The following is a 20379-nucleotide window of genomic DNA, read 5'->3' as shown; positions in this document are numbered from 1 at the left end:
CACAGGCCACAGCCGACATTATTCTGTACAAATGGCCTTATATAATATATGAATGTACGCGCACGCCCGCACGGTGGGTACTTTTATGTACCTATACGAAGGGAGCAAAAGGGTAGAAAAATCCCATCTGTTGTAGTGGGTTAATGAATGACATAAGACCCCACTAATCGAAATACGTAACGCCAAATAGGTTGAACCTAAAGGATGAACCAAGGATAAAAAGTTCAGTAAATTGAATTTTATTTATATCAACGTTATAATTGAACTATTATTGTATTAACAATACTAAAACCCGTTAACAAAAGTTACTTCACATGCAAATAATATGCAGTATTTGCTCGTTTATAATGGATGCCGTATTATTTTTAAAATTATTTAATAACCTGTTTAATAGCATTTACTAGCATATTGTATTCGAACATATTTTTAATTAGAATTACAATAGTTCAATTTAATGTAGGTGGCTCTAGGTAGTAAATTATCACCTGTTTAAGAATAATAAAATAAAGGTAGGGGTTAAAGAGAAAGAATAAATTCATTATGTTATGGATGATATGCCTGAATTACCTATATCTATATGGTATTCAAAATGCACGATAAAATGACTATTCTGTTATTTTATAACTATATATAAGTAATAAATAGGTTCTAAAGAGATATACTAAACTAAATATTAAAGTACGTCATATTCTTTTAGTCTATATGCCATCACATTTTTTTACGGATATATGATTTATAATGTACCTACATACTTTTCAACTATATTTAATTTATCATTTTAATTTTTTTTATTTCCCGTAATATTTAATGATAAAATGTGTGTCTTTATACAGTCGAAGGTTTCGTATAATACTATTATTAAGTAATATCATTTTTTCGGATGGACAATTAAAATAATATATAATAAATCATAAGATTTAATATTATTTAAAAATTAAGGACAATAGGAGACTATCCCAGTGAAATTATATCCTATCCCATGATATTTATCGAGTGTGCTTTGGCACAAAAGTACGGTGGCTGAGTGGTAGTTTAGGATATACCTACCATTATATTATATAGAAAGAGCACATCACTTCCAGACACCCCCCTCCGTTCAGCCGCATTATTTGTAACTTATATGACGAACACAACCCGTTAATACCCTTTAAAGACTATTGTGTTCGTGGATACTAGTGGTGTATGGTAAAAGAGTTATTCATTTCCGGTTCATTTGAAAAGTCGGGAGGGGCAGAAATAAGTTAAATTAACTTGGCATGACTGCATGGTATACAATCAAACCGTTGATGAAATTAAAAAGAAATAAAATTCAAATCTACTGACACTGCTCAAGAATAAAACATACCAATGTAATGTAAATACACAGTGGTCTGAAAAGTTTTGATCAAACTTAAAACAAACCATTCAGTTACATGAGCCCTAAATAAATTATTCATACTGCTAAACTATTGAGACAAAGACAATTAATAGGAATGACTTTAATATTTATTTTAAATTGAATAGTAAAAAGTTATGTAGGTATATAATTAATAAGTTTATATCTACTATTAAGTAAAAGATACATTATGTTTAATATTATTATCTTTGTACTTACCTAATTGTATTTATTACTATAAATATTAAATTTATAGTTTTATAGGTAGGTATAATTATGTTAATATTTGTTTCAATTAAAAATTATAAAGCTAATATTATAATGTTTACCGAGAGCTAGTCCTGAATAAATAAATATTGAGAGTAGGTTTAGAATTCAAAAAATGAATTTTCAGCACTCATTGAAATTGAAAATGTTCTTAGAAAAAAAGGTGGTAACACAAACAGGATACATATGCCCATTTGGCAGGCGCCTCAGCATAACATTATGGTGCCGTAATTTTTTTTTGAAATTTGAAAACAATGATAAATCATTGCATTGGAAAAACAGTTTTGAGCGGAACTCGATTTACCAAAAAATGGTCAAGATTTTGATAAAAAAAAAAAAGAGGATGAACCGTAGACTCAATTGCTTTTTTTGCAGTGTTTAATAAAAATTTTAAGTATTAAGAAAATCAAAAAATAATACTTACGTTTAATTTCCAATATATTAATCGTTTATGTAGTTGCTTAGTAAAAATCTATCAGAAACATGTTTAAAACATATTTATCTTAAAAATAATAAAAATCATTATAATTTATAGAACAATATTAAACGAGGAAAAGTTAAGATAAATCCTATTTATGATTTTAATATGTCCTTCTGTATTCTGTAAGACGTAAGCATAGAATAATATAATAATATATTATACTGAATAAGGTCAAATAATATTTTAAAATAGGGAAATATAGGTACGTGTTTATAAGACTGTTTTTCCTTACAAACAAAACCAGTAGGTAGGTAAATAAATTACTAAAATAAAAATACACACTACCTAGTACCTTATCATTCTGTTGCCTAGAGTGTACAATTAATAAATAATAAAATCCCTAAAATACCATACATTATTCAAATTAGGCATATTATATATTTTAAATATTTGTATTAATAAAAATAAAAATATTATGAATAAGTATTTTCACTTGTTATTATTAGTATATAAATCATTATTGTTTTAATTTTATTTGTATAAAAATTCTAAAATATTTATGCAATGACTCGTGGTTGCACTCTCTACGTTGCGCCATAACTATTTTGCATTACCTATTGAAAATCGTGACTTATTCCACGTCATGTATAACATACCTACAGTTGCGTCACACTTAACGTTTTATCAATGTTATTATTATACAGACTTGGCACAGATAGAAAACTTAACCTAAAGTGATTGGACCTTTTGTCTGTTATGTACTTATTCTATAATATAATATAGACTCTATATATAAACAACAATCAATCTACGAGAATTAGCGTTTAATTAAACTCAATAAAAGGTTAACACTAAAATAAATTATTAAAATCCACAATTTGAAAAATTATTAATATAATATTTAGATTATCATTACAATTCTGATTAAAATTAAAACATATAATGAACTAATCAATTATTGTTTAAAAAGTTATTAAATGTTATTATTAGGTATATCATAAATTAATAGGTATAGTTTATACCTATTTATTACTTAATAAATGGTAAATAATATTTAATTTTTAAATCCTAAAATGTTTAGGTTTTTTCTATGTTATCTTTTCGATCGTAAAAATCATATAATGATAACAAGATACATATATCATTTTTTTTTTTTATAGGTACCAAGTAATTATTACTCGATTATTCAAATCGCATTGGTAACTAAATTTAGGATTGCTTCCAGTGACGATAAACCCTGTACGATATTTGAATTCGAGTATATGGCATATACTACGTTCACATCATCTGTGACTTTAAATTAGACCGTAAAATATACAACGGAAAACCGTCACAACCATCGTGAAATATTTATTTGAAAGTTCGTAACATTTTAACGTGGTGGCTTTTGTTGAGATCCCGCACAACTAAAATGTTTTAAAAGTTTAAACGTTACGCTCACGTTTGTGCCTGTTTATAATTCCATAATCACGGGATATACAATCACTTAGGTTTAAGTATTATCCCATTTGACCCTCTATCGTATTTAACCAACGCCCATTGATTCATAACATAAATGTTTTGACAAGAATTTATTCTTATTTCGACTTGTCTAACTGAAATATAACTAATAAATTAAAAGTACAACAATATTAGGTATAATATGTTCCTAGGAGTAAAATCTGAATAATATTTATTCGATTAAATATCACAAAATCGTCGGAATTAAATATGGGTATCTAAATAATCATCACAGAAACATAATAATTTATAATATTTGATGTAATACAAAAAAAAATCGATTGTAGTTTATTCCGTAAACTAAAAAAAAACTAGGTTAAACGTTATGTTTAAATGAAGTTTTAACTGTTTTTAACTAATCTTGTTCTTGTAATTGAATAAGAGTAGATACTGTTTATACTTTTTATATGCACCTTCATATAAATTCACATAATTTACTAGGTACATGACATGAACTGAATTTACATGCACTATCTGGGACGTAATAAAATTATCCACCTTGGTGTGGGGAGTGTTAATCTCTTTCAGAGTATAAAAATATAATTCACGTATTCATTTATTTTACTCCAAGCAAGTATAGCTACTCAAGTATAACAGAATATAATGGTGGTCATTACGTAAAATCATTGATTAAAAATATTATATTCATAATCAATGGTACAGTGAATGTGAAATACAGCTAGATTAATCGGGATTAATTATCATTCGAATTAGATGCATGCGAATGACAATTAATTTTGTACCCATTTTGCAAACGCTCATCCACAGATTCATTTGTGCAGCATTAGATAACATTAAAACAACAACAATTTTATGCATCGATCAATGTGAGTTATAACATTTAAGTACTATGCAAGTCAAGTCTTAAATAAAACGATAAGTCTATTATTAAATTGTAATATACTTTTGGACACTTTCACATTTTAAATTATAGCTTATAACTTATAAGTTATAAAACATTATATATTATTAACTTATATATAGGTATAAATTTAAAACATAGGCATTTAAATTATAGCACTCGGAAAATTGTTTCAAGCAGATACAGCGTATAGTAGGTACCTATATTTAGAACATATACATTGTTATGATATATAGATACAAAACTCTATAGAAAATGTATTACTAATCAGTAATCATATTTTGTAAGATAAAATAACAGATTATTTTGAAAAAACCTCTAAAGAAATGTCCCTAATTTAAAATAGATATTTCCTAAAAATAATATATATTTCAAAAATTAGGAACTACAGGTTATTTTTATTTTTATAAAAGTATAATAGTTGAAAAATTAAAAATAAATATTAAACAACATTATTTCCGTATATTTGAAATAGGTACATAAACAACCTTATATTAATACATTATACTAGTGTTTATAATAATAAAAATTAATATATATATGCCAAACAAAAACTACCTATTTAGGTACCTAATAGTTAAAACATTAATTAAACAAACTTAAATTCTATTAAAATCTAAATAGAGTGCAACTGTAGCTTGTTCAATATAGTGAATGTCTTCTGTATTTAAAAGTCTACCATGGGATTGAAAACACTGGAAACTTAATGTTTATTTATGCCCCTCGATTTACTTGAGCTTTCAAGTTTTAACTGACCTAGACTTTGAGTGATTGCCAACAGGCCCACTAGGTTAATATTACTGCTTGTGAGGAATACAATATTAAGATAACCTCGAAGATAACCTATATAAAAAATTTAAAAACGAAACAAAACGGTACTAGGTAAGTAACACTATTATTTAATGAATATTCATGATCACTCACATTTAATATAATATAGTATTTAACTGATATATGTTTTAAAACAAACAAAGACAAATAAGTCAACAAAAAAAAGTAGTATAACCAATATTGTTATTTTTTTTGTTATTGTATGGCTTTATACCATCGTACATTCGTTGTTTTCCATCGCATCACGCCGACTCCATCTAGTCGGCAATACGGTATGTACTCTGGCTATCATAAAAAACACGTACTTGACCGAAATTCATGATGTCCGGAATTATATATGGTATCGAACGTCGACAAACAGTAGCTATATTAATCACTATTGCCGAATGTGTGTTAAAAGTGTGTACATTTATTTTATTTTTCAGCGAATAATATCCGGTTGAATACCGACATTACGATTGCGATACACTCATGGACCTATTATTATTGCACACCATTCAGATTTCAGACGACTCGTCACCGGTCGAGGCGATCGCACACTTCTCCCGATATTACAAGCAACACCCACGCATTTTTGGAAACAAAGATGACTCGTTGAACGGTTGTTGTCAAACCTATAACTTTCGTCCGCTTTCGTCTATGTTGTCCTCGTTGAAGACCAGCGTCCAGCGGTCACCAGTATTCTATACGAAGAACAGACTTCATGGACTACCAGACGAAATTCGTTACGTTCGTTTTTTTCCTCCATCCCCCCTCTTCCACAAACATCCCACGTTTTATAGGCCTATTAAATTCGCACACAAAGTACACGAAACGACTTGTTTCAAAATGACTGCAGGGTCGACGTTAATTTATTATTATAATAATGATGACGACGGCAAAGAAGGCAGGTACAAAAGACAAAAGAAAAACAGAATTTATGACCGCCGGCTAATTTCCCGGGAAACATTTTTAAAACGAAATCGTCAGATTTAAACTATGTATAATGCACACATATTCATAAAAAGCACGTTAGTCATACATATTAATTACACTATGCCCTAAGGTATTAAATACATTATCGATGGTGTGTATTATACGAGTGTATTGCCTACTAACAATACCAATTATAATAAACATAGGTATACCTATAAAGTAAATTTCCTAAACAATTAGGTACAAAATATATTGATCATTTTTTTAGGTCCCTATCTATTATTTTTACCATAGTTACCTATAAAATAAAATATGAAAATCACACTCCATAAAAAATGTTTTAGGAATGAAAATGTGTACCTAACCTTTAAAAAACTACAATTGCATTTCTAAAAAAAAGTGGAACAAAAATTGAATAATATATGATATAACTACGTCTTATCTTTCAGAAACCAACTGGGCATTAAGTATTATTAAAGTATATAGGTAATTATGAATGATTCGTTAAAAACACATAACTCATCTCATTAATCGGTCAATAAATACAGTCGTAAACTGTGTCGATGGTCTTTACTTATAAAAACACATTTGCATAGTTTTTGCACAGTAACTATTATTATACTATTTTGTCTACTAGTAATTAATTGTAAATTATATTATCTTAATTCTTAATACAAGATAGAACTTGTGTAAGCAGTTTTAGAATTGAGGAAACTCCGTGTTTCTCTTCTTTTTTAAAAATATATTTATTATCAGAATGTTTGTAATTTTTTCCAATTCTAGCAATTCGTGTCAATTATTCTTCGTTGTCAGAAACAACAATGTATGAATCGGGTGATACTAATCAGGAATAGATTTTAAAACATCAGAAACCCTATAAACAGGTAGGTATACCTACGTATAGGTATAAGTATACGTAATAATATGAACTTAAATTTTGTGACAATGGTCTATAAATATATAATTTCGTACAAAAACATAACAGAGTATAGGTAAATAAAAATACCAAACATGAAAAATGTATTGTAACCTGAGTCGATAACAATAAAAAAAAAAACATCCATTAAGAAATTGGAATGAAATGTATGTTTTCATTTATAATCAAAGTTAATATTACACATTTACACTCTATTCACAATATTCCCTCTATTTTAGATATTTCTATTGCCTGTTTTATTATGATGCATTTTTTAATAAAAATATAACAAGAAATAAAATGTATTTCATCCAGGATTTAACTATACTTATTAAGAACCTATATTATTTTCTATTGCGTGTCTTTCTTGAAACTTTTTTATTTAAAATAACTAAAATAATATTATTTTTAGTAGTAGATATATAGATTTACTTCTGTGAAGATACACAATTGTATCAAGTCAGGGGCAACTGGTGTATTACTTATGAGGACAATTTGTAATTAAAATAAATGGTCATAGACAAGATATATGTTTTGAAACCACACTACGCGTTCGGAGAACAGTCTTGCGTCTAGAACTGATACAATTGTACCTACCTAATACCTACAAGAAAAACAATGAAATTGTAAATTTAAAGAGTAATTTAAAATCTTGAAATTTTTTTTTCCTCATGGTATCGAGATCCGGAGGGGGGACTGCGTTAGCATTACGTCCCCTCGCAATTAAAATAATAGTAAAGTACCAAATTATTAAGTCAATATAAAGTGCATTACCTAATAATAAAAAAAATATAAATTGAACTAACCAATTATTGGGTCATTGACCACTGAGATAATTAATTATATAATATGAAATAAAAATGTTGAATAGAGAATCTAAAAATAATAGAATAATAAATAGAATGCAGGTAGATAACAAATAAATAAACATTAATACAATTATAACAATAATAATACCTATATTATATAACAATATAACTGATATTTAAAAACAATAATTACGATATAAATTATCATCACAATCAAAACTTTTTTGAATAAATATTATAGGTAATATTATATAGTAGTATAGTACATACAATAAAGTTAGTAAATTATATATTTATAGTACAGTAAATAATAGAACACCACAATAGAATCAACGAAGACATTTTTTTTTTTAATATGACTAATAATATAGGTAAGACTGCACATATTTCAATTAAGAGGCTGTCAGCGCACTATTTGTTTTCTCTCTCTGGCTCACACCGCAACATAGACAAAATGCATTTAGGTACGCAAAATCATTTTTTCCATGTGTTTAAGTAATCTTAGAGTAATGTCACCCATGACAAAAAAGATAGAGAATAATACTTTTGAGGGAATGACATATCGATTTGTCTAAATATTGTCTCAAAACAATTTAAACATCATTTAAATTTACAACATTTTTTTATTTATTTTGAAAGTCGAATACAAAGTCAAATAATAATAAAATTTAAATCGATATGTCATTCCCTCAAAAATATTATTCTCTATCTTTTTTGTAATAGGTGACTTTACTCTAAGATTACTTAAACGCATAGAAAAAATAATTTTGGGTAAATGCGTTTTGTTTATGTGGCGCGTGGGCCAGAGATAGAAGACGAATAGTGCACTGACATCCTCTTAAGTATTTTAACTAAATGTTAAAAAGAAACCATAAGTCCATAACACAAATTAAACATCACAAGTCACAACAATAATAATATGGTACGAAAAATATTTTACTATTTGAATGAATAATAGATATTATATTATAAAAGTATGTATTATTAACAGTGGTGCCGAATTATATTTTAAAAGGGGGGCAAGTAAAAAGTTATACGGACCACCACACCCGTTTACAAAATAAAAACGCCTGCTACAGAGCTGCATATTTATACATTAATAGCTTAGGAATTAGGAACATAATTCATAAGTAGTTTGCTGGGGTACCCACGGACCCCCATGACCCCACCCACCGAAAAAAAAGGGCGGTCGCCCCTCTTGGGTTATAGATTCGGCGCCACTGATTATTAATTATCTACTTAACATATTTTTATTATTAATAAGATATTGGTCATTCCTTTTGAAGAAAAATGGGAGATAGAGTAGATTAATTATTTATTGAATAAAAAAGAAATTCCAAAAGAAAATCCTTGAATTAGATTGAAGGACACGGATCGTCTTAAAAATAATTATTTATTACTAGGATGGAAAAATTAATTTTAGGTAGATATTCCTTTTTTTTCTATAGTTTATTATTATAATATTTTTTTTATATCAGATAACACGTCCGTGGTTTAATTAAGATCCAGAGAAAAAATTAAAAACTAACCAAAAGCCTATCTTATGGATACATCAATTTTAAAATCTTAATACTACATCATGTTTTTTTCTTTATTAAATAATAATAGTATATTATGATTTATGTTGAAATAAAAATCATACAAAAAGTAACACATGGGGTAGGTACCATTAGCATACAGTGCAAGTAAACTAGAAATATTATTTTAAATTCCATCGACTATATTATTAAAGTAACTAACCTACTCTAACAATAAAAAAAATATAAAATAATATTTATGTTTTTAAATTTCAGTGGGGTTTGTTAAATTTAAACAAATACTGTATGTACCAGTACATCGACATAATTAATGAAATGTAGTTTAAAACAACAAATTTAATTTGACAATTTCATTATTTATCAGATGCATGTAAGATTATATCATTCATTATTAAGACAACTTAGTTTGGGCAATCATGTGAGTAGTGTACGTGACACAATGCAAAAATAATAATAAATAAAGAGACCATATAACGGTTTCCTTTCCCTCCGCCACCGCCGCTGACTACGATACACCGTGGCCACGGTGGTTACCGGTGAATTGGACCCGCCGTCGTGCTCGTGCTTAACCGTGTTTTAGCCGTGTACCTACATAAACTATCAGCATACCGGAAATTCCGGATTGCGGAATGCTTACTCGGATATTATGAAGCCCCTCCGAATTATATCATTCAGCAAGAAGATGATTTTTGGTCAATTTTATATTCAGATTAGATTTTTAAATTATAATTACGTATCTTCACCTATATTATTTTAAACAATAATTATTATAAAAAATACAAAAATTTAAACACAATAATATGTACAATGGATAGTCGCAATAGCACAAATTCAACATGTAATGGTACTAGGTAGATAGGTTATTAGTGAGGCCGTTTACCTACTAATAAATAGTTATTATTGCACTCCATATTATTATTATGTATATCATTACTCATTAGTCATTAGCCATTATCATATATCAATATCTTACAGGCCATTTACGATTTACCCTATCCCATATTATGCGTAATACGGATAACGGATATCTATATTAAATTGCTACTAATTACTCAGTTAAATAAACATCATAATTTAATATTATTTTTTCTTTTTTCGTCGGTAGATAGTTAGTAAGCCGAAATATGCACATAATAATAATATAACCTTTTACAAAGGTTCTATTTATAGACATTAATAAATAGCGCAAATTAGGAATGTAATAAATTATTTTTAAAAACGAATATTAAACTATATAGTTATATTTATAATTACACGAAAAATCAACATAACAAATTTAGCAAATAAAAAATAAAAATTGTAATACAGTTTTAATTGTAAATTATAGTCCAGCTTAAGAAAACGTGTGAATTTTGTTTGGAAAACATTTCTCATAACTTTCGTTTTGTTTAATTAGACACGATAATTACACTATTCATTATTGTAGACCAAGAAAGGAAATAGCAAGATGAAAAACTTTTGTACCAATCGTCTCGCACGTTTGAATTAACACAAATATAAGTTGGCGAATAATTGTATTTATTTTTTATCCTATGTAGGTATACAATGCAAAGCTGTACACTGAGTGTATGAGAAAAACAAAAATTATATATAAATACAAATAAACAATAATATAGTCAACAACAATTAATAATAATCACATTTATCCATTGTTATGCTACTTTAATATACGTATTATGAAAATATAATGTATTATTCCAAAGATTTTTAAATACCCAATTGATTTTTCTCCGGGATATTGTAAACGTTGGACATGGCACATGGACCTTTACCTAAATGCGTGTTCATATGAAGATATCTCTGCACAATTAATAATTACCCACTTACACAAATCCGTTACTTTATGAACAATATTCTTTATCTAAGTATTATTAAAAATTATATTTTTTTTTTATTTAAAAAACATGAATATACTCAAATGTACAGCAGAAATAAAATATGTAACAAACTTTAAAAGATAAACAAGAAAACTTACAACATAAGACTCATTCATAAATTGCATCCAGGTGGATGTACCCGAGAGTAATAGAATAAAGCCAAAATTTACACACATAAAAAAATTTGATTATTAGGTCAGACAAACAATAAAAATAAAAGTAAACAATGCATGCATTATTTTGAAAGAAATATTCTCTGAAGATAATACCTAATAAGATTGTGTGGTGTCTGTAGTTGCACACAAGTACCTATATTTTATTCAACATATTTTTAGTATTAGGTATAAAATCTGTTAATATAATACAGTATTTATTATAGTCAATAAATATCAAGAATTTGGTACTTTTGTATCGACGAATGTAAAATACATACTTGATTAAGTACAATTTATCAGATATTTTAATTTTACGTTGCCAATGTAAGTATATATTAACTAAATGCTGAGCTAAATGCTTACATCTAAGCCCACTGTTATATCAGCAGAAAAGCTTACCGAGCTCAATGCTTATCCAAGGTAGGTTAATGGTACCTAATAAATTATATTTTAATGGAATTTATCAGTTTATGCTAATACAGTGATCAAATGTTTAAATTAAAAGATTATTGGCTGTATCCAAATAATATTGTTACTAAATCATTTACCAAAAAAACTATCGTGACTGCTAACTAATATTCTGTAAATGTCCTAACTACATGACGTGTCTTTATACTTTAAACTTGAGTACAGACAAATATTACACTCTATACTCTCCACATAATATTTTTAAAAAAACGTAACATTATTATTACTTATTAAACTAGTATTTCAAATTCTACCTATAGAAGAAATATAATAATGCAAAGATTTTTCCGTAATTTTCGTCATAGTACCTATTTGATTTTATATCATTTTGATCTACAAAAAAAATATAATCGCAACCGTGTAGAAAAAATGCAAAAATGCGTTATAGTAACGTATTATAGATTCCTTTTTTATTGAAAAAAAAGAAAATAATACATTTTTGTTGAAGGATCGACACGTTTCAACTATGAAAGTGCACATAATATATTTATTTAATAAAAAAAAACCAATATTCTAAGTGTTAGTCTTACATAAATTTTCGAGTAAATTTCTGAAACTATTTCAAAATATGAAATTGATCTTACAGTTTGAATGCCGAACAGCATATTATTATAACCAGAATACCCTGTGATTGACAATTACCTACTAATACAAATGAGTCATATCAGAAACAATAATTCTTTTTATCAATGATGCAATTGCACAACAAGAATTCGTTATCGCTCAAAGACACTTGTTGACACAAAACAACAGCGACAACAGTTTGCCGACTTACGTAGTCATAAACACGCATAACATAACTCATACTATTTATAGCAATTCATTCAGGAATTCAGGCGAGGGTATAGGTTATTTTTTAACTTTCATAGGTAGGTACTATATTATTATTAATTTTAATACCGTGCATTTTATATTTTTTACTTTTTGATTACAGTTTGACACGTATTTACTAATAATTCCCTACGTTTGATTTAGTGTTGAGTTATTATTTAATATTTTATACAATGTTGGTACCTACCGTTCAAATTTACAATTATTAAATAGTTACAAGTAATGAGTTTTTTATTAAAAAATTCTAAAGAATAGGTACCTATCTCGAATTTATGATTAATAATATTAACTCAGTACCTATAATATAATAATATAACGTTGAAATCGGTTAAATACACGTACATTACTATATATTTAATTAAATCCAACTTGACAAAATATACCTACAAATCGTTTGTGGATAACAACATTTATTAATAAAATTTGTGACTAATGTGATACGCGGTGTTATCATTCAATTTTCTTTATTTTATATTTAAGACTTTAAGAGTTAAGTCGCTATAGACGACGGAAAACGCCGACGAGCCGTCGTCGTTTTAGTAAACGAACGCCCAAGTAATAATAACGCATAAATTCCTAATTTTACATGTTTTTAATTTGGGATGGACAATACAGGTAACGGAAAACGACGCGTTTATGCCATAATGTTATGATTGTGTATGATTTACGTGATGGAGTGCGCCGACGTATACCACGGTATGATGCACCATAGCTGATGCAGTGAAAAACTCGGCATACGAAACGCTGACGGATAGCCCCAGCCTTAGGGATGTAGATAATGTTGGATAGCAAATCATAATAATATAATATCGAAGAATAAATCATATTATTTAGTTCAAATTGTCATAAGCAGACATAAGTTTCATTTTTTATATTTTATTCTTATAATATTGTGGTAAATGTATTAATATCTTATATCAAAACCCCATCATACACCGTGTAAACACTAAACAGACAGTATTTAAAAAAAAAAAAAAAAAAAAAATTTATTGTGACTTTTACAATATTTACGGCGCAGAAACGTCGAATCCGCACGATACAGTAGAAATGTATAATTTTACATTTATCAACATTATTTTGAGAATATATTCAACACAACGAGCTTGGTTCAACGAATATGCAAACAAACAGTTTTTCTTGGATGCATGTTAGGTTTTGTTTTATTAATCTATTCTGTTATTATACACAAAAATGTATTATAAACGAGGAAACGAAGACAAAGATTTTTTTGTCACACAAATTGCCGAGGTTTTATTTTTTTTCGAAATGTCGACCGACATAACAACCATGCAGAACAACAAACATGGCTTATAACACACATTCTCAGAAACAGCTCGACAGCGAACACATCGACGTAACAGCGAAAAACGCAGTTTTAAAACGAGGAATTGTTTTTTTCTTACACGCGATAAATTCCTTAAAGTGGGTTTGTCTGAACAGAGCAAACGGTTGTGGCCTTTCAATAATAATAATCACAATATTATGTCGTCGCAGTACGATCGAAGAGACTACGCGACATAGCTTAATAATATTATATTATACAGAGACGGTCGAAAAACTAAACGGACTGCTATACCTATAATACACCTATAATTTATATTATATACGATCGAGCACGTACGGAAAAAAAAATTTGTAGGAAGGTGGGTTATTCTTAAAAGGGTTCTCTACACGACTACCTACCTACCTTTACCATAACGTGCATTGGAACATTCCAAGGATTATATTTCAAATTTGGTTTTAGGCTAAGAAAACAACATGGGTACCTAAATATTACCTAAATTATCGGAAAACGCGAAGTGCCTGATTAATAATTATACGATATTACCCAAGTCAGGGTCCAGTCTTAACCTATCACCCAGTCGAGTAATTTGATCGATTCGAGGGAAAAATGCTCAATTTTTAACCTAAACAACGCGTATGTATTTTGTTTAAAACAAATTTTAAATGATGAACGCAATTTTCGAGGAGAAATTGATGTCTCTCGGGATTTCCAAAATTATGGGTGAACGACGGTTAGTAAAACGTACGAATGTATAGAGGATAGATAAGCGTTTCGTGGGCGACGCAAGTCACAACAGAAAACACAAAAGTGTTGATGAAAAAATCAGCCAAGGGAGGGTGATAAAGACAAGCCACCGCCTTGTACACGTAGTATTATTATTTTGCGGGCAAAGGAAAAATATATTGAAAAAAATCGAACAACGTCGGCCCTTATACGTCCCACGCGAGGACAACGTGGATCCTACCTACACACAAAACAATATAGGTACTACCTCGATAGGTACCTACGTATATCATTACAATACATATATGATATAGGTCGTTGAAGTTTACGCTTTTCCCTCTATAATAGTCTCTACCCCTCACAACCTAACCCGGGTACTCATTTTTGGATTATTTTCACTGCTACCACCCCCCTCCCCCACCACCCCCATAAGTATTGAGGAACATAATAGTATGTAATAATAATAATACCATTATAAATAAGAAAACGACAGCGGTTCGCGTCAGTCTATTGTCGTCGGAGCCATCCGACCGCGGAGCAGCGGCGGCACACCGGTGGTTTCTCGGGTGACCATGGCAGGAGGAGGATGGGGGAGACAGCGAACACCTGCTGCATCGGCTGTTGTTTGGAAGGAGGGGGCGGGGAATAATAATTATTATTATTACGAGCGGTGTCGTTCGTGGAGGGGCTGTGATGAGTCTCGTGGCGGGGGTGGGGGGGGGTAAAGAAAGAAGAAACACCTCCTCTCCGTGCCGATCACCTCACCGGGCATCGAAGGAACAAAGAACTGCAGGTAGACGCACACGCACGGAAAACCGGTTGTGGCCGTCGGCGCGCGGGCCGGCCCCGCGCGCACAAGACAGTGTTGCAGGTTGCGGAAAGTAAAAAATCTCCTAGGCATATACGGCGGACGGCCAGCTTACCTGATGCTTGTTGTTGTTGCGGTTGCGTCTGTTGCGCCTGCTGTCCGTCCGGCGACGATCCAACTGCTGCGGCTATCAGGACGGCGACGGCGAGCAGGGCGACAAGAGCCGGATCCGGCGGCGACCCGCGGGCCTTCCGCCGCATCGCTTGGCTAGCAAAGGCTGTGGTTGCCGGTTTGGGGACGGGTGACGGCAAAAACCGCGGGCACGGAGTTAACGGAAAACGATAGCAGTCCGCGGGCTACGAAAATCCCGCCGACGCCTTCATAACACGAGAGAGTCGCACTTTGGCGGAAAAAGCGAACCACAAAAAACCGTGAAAAAACAAACGAAACGAACTGAAATAGTCAATGGCTCGAGTGTCGCCAAATTATAATTACTTTCAGTTTACGGACAACCACGACGGAGACGACACGCACACGAAAACGCGAAAACGCAGCGCAGACAACGCGTGTCTGACGTTCGAAGCTGAAATGCCGACTGACGGACGACGACGACTACAACGACGTGCCTTGTGCCGCGCGCGGCGGTGCGGCGGCGGTGCGCTCCGAAAACCGTTAAACCGACAGAAACCGACGGCCGGCGACCAGTGTCGAACGACGATCACCCGTACAGCCGTGCCGAACTGCCGATACGGCGATACCTTCAATATTATAATGATATTGTCGTTGTTATTTGTTATTATTATTTTAAGAAATTCGTACACTCACCACAATCGCCGTCACCGTTGCATGCACCGCGCATGGGTTTTTTACTCGTTGGCGAGCGGTGAGTAATAATAATGTGTCCAGTGCCGCAACAATGGGGTACGCAAAGCATGCATGGCATTCCCTGTCCCGATTTTATAAGCCTTTTTATTCTTGTATTATAAATTTAAGTCTCCCAGTTACTGTAACTAATGCCGGAAAGTAATTTTCAAAATAAAAACTGTTGAAAAACTATCTTTGGAATTTAATTTCACAAGAGAGATTAACTGGCATAAGTATAATATACTTAATATTGAAAAATCGAGAAAAAATTAAGTTGATCTTGAAAAATTGATAAATTACTGCAAATATGAAATCTAGAAAGAAAAACTTTTTAAAATGAAATCATTGTATAATATTTGTTGATAATTTATTTTTTGTTATTTAAATCGAGAAAAATGAACATACCAATTACATTTTGTTTAGTAAATTAAATCTGGGGGGGGGGGCATACATTTTGTCATGCATTAGATTTAGAGGTTAGTTTCCGCACTAACTTTTTTGCATTATATTTGAGTACAAGTTAAGGCCACACACAAAACCTAGTCGCGGCACTGAATGTTTCGCAACGCTCAAATCTGGTCTTCTTCCGGTGTTCGTCCGTAGTGGCGGTGAGTGTGACGAGCTGACGAACTCGTCTCTGTGACACACCGCCACCAATAACAATATTATGCTAATTTACGCAATACAATCAAAAATATTCATTTTTTTTTGTCGTTTAATTACGGATATGTGTAACGCTATTATCATATAGTTACCGGATGTGATAAAATATTATATCCAGTCGGTAACTTTTTTTTCAAACTTCCTATACCTATATATATTTAATTTGACCGAAACACGTTGTTCCAGACATGGAAATTTCGAATCACGCAGCTGCTAACACATTATTATTATGTGTACAATGCGTACATAGGTCGGTCTGCGGGAGGGTGGATATTTTTATATTATTCCAAATACTTTGTCCTAGAGGGCTCGAAATGATCCCACCAGACTCAGCGCACGACTCTGGTAGTATAATATAGTATTATTATATTATAATATGTATATATATATATATATATATATATATATATATATTATACATCAGCTGAATAGGGGAAAAATAAATAAATCGTATCTATATATTCTGTTCGTTTTTTCCCTACAGAACATTAAACTTTCCGTCGAACGTTTTCAGCGTAGTAGGTATAGAATATAGTAGGTACCTACCTATAATTATACCTTATAGTTATTATTGGACAATATTAGTTATGACTATAGTTAGTTAACAATTCGACGTTACCTCAAGCATTTTTAATAATTATATTATACACATCATTTGTAATACCTAGTTTATTATTTGATTACGTCAAATAATATAATTATACAATTTTTAATGTAACACGCGGGTAACTACACACATTTAAACACTTATTGCCTTATTTGTAGGTATCCAGACAGAATACTAATTTCATTTCGTGCGTACGTTTTCAAAGGTCACAAGTAAATTTCATAAAAACGAATTGTTTTAATTTTAATAACGATGCTAATTCTTGTCGTTAATCAACACAATTTTATTTATCATAAGCTATTGTTACATTTGACCGTACAAATTAAAGTGTTGTGATGAATGTAAATAAACCTAAGATTAACATTTTGCATTCAAGCATAATAATTATTCAATTAATTATACAATTTAATCACTATTTTTTTTCTCGATATAATAGCGTATTGCGTATGCATATGATGTTCGCAAAACCAAAAAATTGGAAGGGGTTGAATGATATATAATTTTAACTGCATTACGCTAATTGGTCATTTGATGTCAAATTCAATATGTTTTAATGGGATTTATACACTTAGTCACGTAGGGTATATTAACGTGAGAACGCCACTGATGTAGGTATACATACATTTAACCGAGAATGACTCAACGAGTTTGCTGAGCCTTAACTTGTAAGTTATTCTATAAGTATTTCAGTATTTATATGTATATAAAATTGACATTATATACTTTTATAGTTTATAGTCACATTTGTGTATATACCTACTATACGTAAGCACGCGCCACGCAGTAAATATAATACAATTTGCACTTAAAAGTACCTAATACCAAATATGCTAATTAAATTTAATTGTAAACTGTACATAATTTAAGAAATGCAGGGAATTTGCATACCTTTGACGCATAAATGATTTTTAATCTAAATTAAATTTGAAATATTTAATTCTCATTAAATTGTTAATCTAATTTAAATTTTTCAAACAGTTTCAGAAATATCTCAAATATCAAATAATAACTAAATATGAATTATTATTCAACATAAAAAAAAAAAAAAATATTAAACCAATAGATTAGACCTAACTCAATTGAAAAAAAATAAATAATTATCAATATTCTATTTGCTAGTGTAAAGTAAATATGAATGGAGTAAACAGTAATGATGATTAAGTATGGATGAACGAGCTGTTGTTTTTAAATAAAATGGTCACATTTGATTTAAAAATAACCGAGGATACTCTCTCGTGGGCCGCAGTATAGTTTTGAAGTTTACCTTACTAGTTAATTATAATAATATTTTTTATAAAAAAAATTATTTTTAATAATAATACTCAGAACTTTTACACTAAGAAATTAGTAAGTGTTTAAACAAAATCATTCTAATAAAAATATAATACCTAAGCTTTTTGATTGAAGGAGTTGTCCATCCATTAAAGGAATTTCATGACGTGACAATTTTTGTGAAAGCTGGGAGTACAGTGGTGAGGAGGGATATAAAGTGATATAAAATGGATTTAAATTCATCAATAAGTTTAAGAAGTGAGATTCTATTGTTGTTTATACGAATAGGATTTGGTTTGAATGATTGGAGACCCTCTGTCACATTTGCATACGAACGTAGATTTGTCGGGTTTTCAGTGGCTATAGATGTTGATGGTGATGTTCCGTGTCCAGGATTTTTGGTGACTGATGGAGTTGTATGGCATTGATTTTTTGACGTTTTTGGTTTAAAATGTTGTTGTGTTTGCGGGTCAGTTATTTGTATATTGTATACAACCTTTATAGTTGGCAGGGTGTGGTTCTTTGCAGAGGGTGCATATTACTGGGAGATACGGCAATATTTTTTACAGGAGGTGGATTTGTGATTTTCCTCACATTTGACACACATGGAAAGTTATAACTTATAATAACTTAAGAGGACTCGTTGTTTGTTGTTACATAACCAAATTGTATTGTTGTAAGTATAGTAAATTTACGTTCACTAGTTTCAACTTTCAATAATGTGCTGTTAATATTGATATTAGAGAGAATTGATCTATCATCAACCTTTTAGGTAAGAACAATAGTTATGCTTAAGCGTCGGTGATTTTATCGATATTTTAATTTTCAAGCAAGAAATGCAAAATATCATTAATTATAAATGCTCATATCTCGCTTGAAATTTATATATCAAATAATAGTCGACGTTTGGGGACAGATAATTGTCTTACCTAAAAGTTGTTTAATAGGTCAATTCACTCTAATATCAAAACTAACAGCACACTATTTAGACTAGTGACCAGTGGCGTATTTAGGAATTTTGATAGAGGGGGGGGGGGTGAAATATATAATAATAGGTAGGTACACTCAATAAATACGAATATAATATACATTTTTAAAATCCTCTAACTTGTTGAGTTTAGTATGGATCAAGGTAAAATAAGAATTAACACAAATTGTATAGTACCTAATAGCATTTATTATAAATTCATACTTACGACAATCCCGTGTTTAATACGATGAACAAAAAAAATAGTTACAATACAAAATCCTGTTTTCTATTTTTTTGGATGCTCAGTTCATCGATAAGCTTATCTGGCATGATTATTGTATTGACCGTTGACATGCAAATAAAGCCAACACATTAAGAGGACGCTACACCCGTATATGTTGTCTCTGTCTTACACAAGCACG

General features: G+C 30.3%; 1 protein-coding gene across 1 annotated transcript in view; it reads right to left on the bottom strand.

Annotated features, from left to right (window-relative positions):
- The window catches only part of LOC100161303 (DE-cadherin), a 102025-nt gene extending 85825 nt beyond the window's left edge, over positions 1–16200 (bottom strand). The window contains 1 exon segment of the mRNA XM_029487372.1: positions 15697–16200. Coding sequence (XP_029343232.1) covers positions 15697–15841 — 145 coding nt within the window. The 5' untranslated portion in view covers positions 15842–16200.
- Between the last annotated feature and the right edge of the window lie 4179 nt (positions 16201–20379).

Source organism: Acyrthosiphon pisum, chromosome A1 (assembly GCF_005508785.2).
Source record: "Acyrthosiphon pisum isolate AL4f chromosome A1, pea_aphid_22Mar2018_4r6ur, whole genome shotgun sequence".
NCBI lineage: Eukaryota > Metazoa > Arthropoda > Insecta > Hemiptera > Aphididae > Acyrthosiphon > Acyrthosiphon pisum.
Note: the sequence above shows the minus strand (reverse complement) of the source record. Positions and strands in the feature narration are given on the sequence as shown.